A 5,047-nucleotide genomic window follows, 5' to 3' on the forward strand; every position below is an offset into this window, starting at 1 on the left:
AAATATATATAATTAAATATATATAAAATATATAAAATATATAATTAATTAAAACTAACACAAAATATAAAACTAGTACGAAACTTACTTAAAGTTAAGTCCAAGTGGACGGCTTTTCTCACTTATGGTGTATGAGTCATCGGAAGTCTTATTATATAATATCTTTGTACAAGTAGCCATTGGATTAAATCGTTGAACAACATACCATTCACCTAGAAACTGTATAAAACATATTTAATTATTATCATTTATTTTACCCCTTTGACACAGAATTTTTATAAAACATATTTTTCATATTTATTTAATTCTTTTGTATTAATGTCGGTTAAAATAAGGGAAAAATATGATATTTAGCACTATAATAATTTATGGTTATGAAATACAACATGAATCATTGGTGTCTTTTTAGGCATTAAAGGAAAAATCTTCCAAAGACGTCTCACTTCCAAACAATTTTTTTTTTTTCAAATTTGCACTTATTTGCAGTTATTTAGATACAAGAGAAACAGTTATTTATCATTGATTTTTTTTAATTTACAAATTAATTTAGTAATGCATTTCATTTTGGAATTTGAATGGAAAAAAAATATTCAAACTACTTTTTTGGATTTTATATTTTAGTACAAATCTAATTTCGATAATCTAGCAGATTTTTTTATGCAGCTATCATACTGTTTTTTAAAAGTATGAAAATAAATTTTTGTTTGTAATTAGAGCGTCAGAAAGACAAAAAAAATTTATATATATATATAAATAAGGGTCCTCTACAAATGTCTGGCTGGAATAGGAAGAAAAGGTTGAGAAAGGGTTTGACAATTTATGACAAAGAGACTCGAGTAAAAAGAAGTGTAGCATCACATGTTTTGGTTAATAAAAACTTTAAAATCAGCATATTTAGTATTTTTGGATTATTTATTCATGTACGTTTTTCACCTTAAATTTATTTTTAAAAAAAATAACAATAACAATGTAGATTTCTTCCGATTTTATTTTGAGTACTCATTCATTATATTTTGTATGTCATATTTTTTGTAGTAAACCCTAGCTTTATCTGCTACAAGATCAGTGCACTTATGCTCATTGTTATTACTGTTATACTCATAAACTCTAAGCAGTCTTATGTCATACTTCACTAAATAAACAGTATATGTTTGTCTAGTGAAGCATGACATAAGACACGGGGGTTAGAATCATATGGTAAATTGGGACATTTTTTTGACGAAAAAGAAGGGATGTCAAAAATTTTGGTAAAAGAAGTGTTACATCATTTATGAACATTACCCTATTTAACCTTTTTATTCTTCTCTATAAATTTTATGAACACAAATGAGTCAAAATACTAAAACATTTCAAAAGGACTGAGATTTCTAATAAAATAAAACATTTGCATAATTTTGAAATATAACAACATAAATAAGTTATTCCTACATTTGTTAGAAATTTACCCTATAATAAAATAATATAATTCTCAATCATAGAAATAAATTACGTTAAAGATTTTTAATGATATTTTGTGATAATTGAATTACATTTACTTCATACATTCCTATTTTTCATCAATATGAGTGATCTCGATACTGATGTATTAGATTAATTATTTATTTTATCTTTTGAGTATTAATTTCTTCTTGAACATGCTTTAATTTGCATGCTCAAGCAGATTCATTTATGGCAAAACTTTAAAAAATATGCATTAAGTGCAGTGATTACAGAACACATTGTTTATCTAACAGCTTTAGATAAATACTAAGTTTACAGGAATACATTCATAAATTTATTCGCAAAAAAATTTCTTATAGTAAAAATCGTTTTAAAAATGTGATTCACTTAAATTGGTTCAAAATTTTAAATGCAGAAAATTATAGCACGTTTCGTTTCATACAAAGCTCGCAAAAAAGTATGCCTTATAAATATTGCATACTTTATTATTATTGTACAAGTCAAAATAGTAAGAGAAATTATTGCTATTTTCCGTGTGAAAATAAGAACGTTGGCAATCTAGAGAAACTGAGTTAGAATCAGTTTTTCTGTTTAGTTTTTTTTTTTTTTTTTTTTAAATCTGGCTCTTTATAAAATAGATGGGAATATATTGCTTACTGAAGTAAGATATCACAACACGTAAGAGCTAATGCTACATTAAGTAATTAATTTTTCTCCTGTAAATTTCAATGTCAATAATTATTGACTGCTACTTTTCTGTTCGAAAATAATTTCGTTGTTGATGTCAAACGAATGTTTTTCTTTCATTGCATAACAAATAATTGCATAGCAAAGGTTAAAAGCCTTCTTTGTTGCATTCGAATTGATTCTAGATAAAAGGGTAACTTTTTATATTTGTTTCCTATTTTCCTGTAATGGTATGCGTTTTACAGATTGTTCACACATCTTAACGTTAAAAAAAATAGAACATACTAAACAAAAAAACAATAAGTTAACTCTCATTATTGTAGTAATCTATTTTTAAAGCGAGATGTGGTAATATATTATTTATCTAAATGGGGAACGTTACTGCCCATCGAGCTTCTTTTCATTCAAATGTCAATTTTTTCCCTTCAATTAATCTCAAATAGAATGATTTTAATTAAGATGTGAATATTGCAGCATTTGTGTAATAAAATGTTGATAACGAAAATGAAAGACAGTGAGATATAACTGACAATTCATAGTTATTAAACAAGAATCGTTGCCTGAAAGAACAATGCATTTTCATTGTTAAACTATGCTTTATCCGATGTTTTTATATTCCTCGGTAGTAGGATTTTCGTCGTTTATGTGAACCGAAACGCCCACCCAGATCATGCAATTTGCTGTCATAGATTTTTTTTTTCTTTTGAGTCTAAGGTTTATTCTAACAGACGTACAATCGCTTACTTCTTTAATCGAGAAATTCAGTACGGTAACAACGAAATTCGAACAAACGAAACAAGTAACAGAACAATTCAAAATAAGAAGCGCATACGTTCTATCAAATACATTGTAGCCATTTATTCGATATACCATTCTATACATAATGTCATATTATACACTTCATTAATCATTAATAAAGAACATAATTTTGCATTAAACACATGTGTTTTCTATCTTGTTTAAATTTTGATACGTCCTACATTTTAATTATAAAAAAATTTTTGCGACTTAAATATAAATATTGTTTATTTCGACTCGTTAATGCTCACAAGCGTTTTGTTCTTAAAAAGATGAAATATTCTCGGAACTTTATATTGCTTCATAATAAAAAATATGTAACGATTTATTATAATAAATCGTTGCAATAATCGTTACATATAAGCATGTAACGATTTATAAATTTTTACTGTTATTACAAATTTGGTTCTTAAAACAAATAATAATGAAAAGCGAATAATAAAATATATTTCTGTTAGAAATATTTTTCCTTCGAAATAAGAATATGGATGCAGTAATGTGTGATTAGAAATTAATATTTTATGTTTTATGTTATTAGTGGTTAAGTTTTCTTTGTGTTTGTGTGTATCTGTAGTAATAAAGTTCGTTCAAAACCGACTTGGTAATTTTTGGATGAATGCTTTTGGGTTAACACCAAGAAGAATATTTTATTCAAGATAGTATTTTTTTTCTGGAAAATCGTCCATTTTACTGCTAAAATACTTGTGAAATGCAAATATTAAAATATATTTCTGTTTCAAGCATATTTACCCCTTAAAATTATTTTTAAAACTAATTGTTTAGTAAAACAAATAAAAATCCTCTTAAATAGTTAAATATGTTAAACTATTTAAGTTATTATTTAAGTTACTAAGTTAAACAATTCAACTATATGTTAAATTGTTATATTATTATTAAAAAAAAACTTACTTGATCAAAATCCAAGTTATTCATAACAACAACTCTCGGGCAAGCGCCTAATTTAAAAGTATTGCCGTGACATCCCGCAACAATACACAATACGAACGCGAACACTCCTAAGCTCTGCATTTTGTCCAAAGTATTCCGAAAAAACTGAAAACTCAAGAACTCTCTCAGCTATATATGAGGGCAATATATTTCCAGTCTTCGAGATATGTCGTAACCGATGTGTCACCTTAATAAATATATAACTAGACAAGTAAAGTTGGGTGTAGTCGAGAAAACTTAAAGAGAACTTCAAGGCTACTTTCCAGCATTGACTAATTGTCGGTAATGAATAAAAACAAAACCTGTTTCTTGAGTCACCGCAAAATGGTGATAATCTTTTGTGTTAATATTAAAAAGAAAGAACTAAGAAAGCAGGAAATTAGTTTCCAACGTTCGTGAAATACTGCTTTAATAAACTTGTTTATTGCAGGAGAAAGTAGAAAGATAAATACCAGCCTATTTTAATATCGGATATTCCCTGCTGTTATCGTAATGTTTACGGCCTGCACTCGGTTTTGGAATCAATATTTGATATTATGAGATGAACTTTGTGAGTGTCTCGGTTGTTTGAATTATGTTATTCATAAGTCCAGTGCATAATACAAAGATCATTAAATAAAGGAAACTTTGTTCGTGGGATTTTATGACATCATAAGAGAGAGTGTGACTTGCGTTTGTTTACATTTCAAAACTGGAGCACTCCTAACCCATGGTGTTGCCTCCAAATGTTACAATAAATTTACTTTTTAAAATGAAAAAAAATTAGTTTTCTAAAACAAATGTTATATTTCATAAAATTATTAATATTAATTTTTTAAATTTTACGTGATTAATTTTAATTAAATTTTTCAAAAAACACATTTTTTTTAATTTTTCACATGAAATCAGTTTGTTTTAGGGTTTTATACACCGATTATACAGCGTTCTAGAACTGTTTATCCCTCCAAACGAAATTTAATAGATATTGTTTCCTTCAATATCAAATTTGATTTAAAAAATTGTATAAAGCGGAATTTGGTTTCAATAAAAATTTAACACTTAGTACAAGGGAGTAGGAATTGGATTATTTGCATTTTGCACTAATTATGCACGTAACACAATGCAATCCTTTATTTGAAAACACTCCAATATGAATATGGTCTATGTGAAAACTGTAAATGGCTGGAATAGGAAG

At 26.7% G+C, this 5,047-nt stretch overlaps 2 protein-coding genes across 3 annotated transcripts in view; one reads left to right on the plus strand and one right to left on the minus strand.

Moving 5' to 3' along the window:
- The window catches only part of LOC107437434 (apolipoprotein D), a 9,741-nt gene extending 5,251 nt beyond the window's left edge, over window positions 1-4,490 (minus strand). The window contains exons 1-2 of the mRNA XM_016049439.4: window positions 3,835-4,490; window positions 89-219 (exon numbers count right to left, since the gene is read on the minus strand). Coding sequence (XP_015904925.1) covers window positions 89-219; window positions 3,835-3,954 — 251 coding nt within the window. The 5' untranslated portion in view covers window positions 3,955-4,490. The remainder of the gene's footprint in view (window positions 1-88; window positions 220-3,834) is intronic.
- The window catches only part of LOC107437431 (uncharacterized), a 418,583-nt gene that overhangs the window by 339,263 nt on the left and 74,273 nt on the right, over window positions 1-5,047 (plus strand). The window lies entirely within an intron of this gene.

This window comes from Parasteatoda tepidariorum, chromosome 7, assembly GCF_043381705.1.
Source record: "Parasteatoda tepidariorum isolate YZ-2023 chromosome 7, CAS_Ptep_4.0, whole genome shotgun sequence".
In the NCBI taxonomy this organism is placed as follows: domain Eukaryota; kingdom Metazoa; phylum Arthropoda; class Arachnida; order Araneae; family Theridiidae; genus Parasteatoda; species Parasteatoda tepidariorum.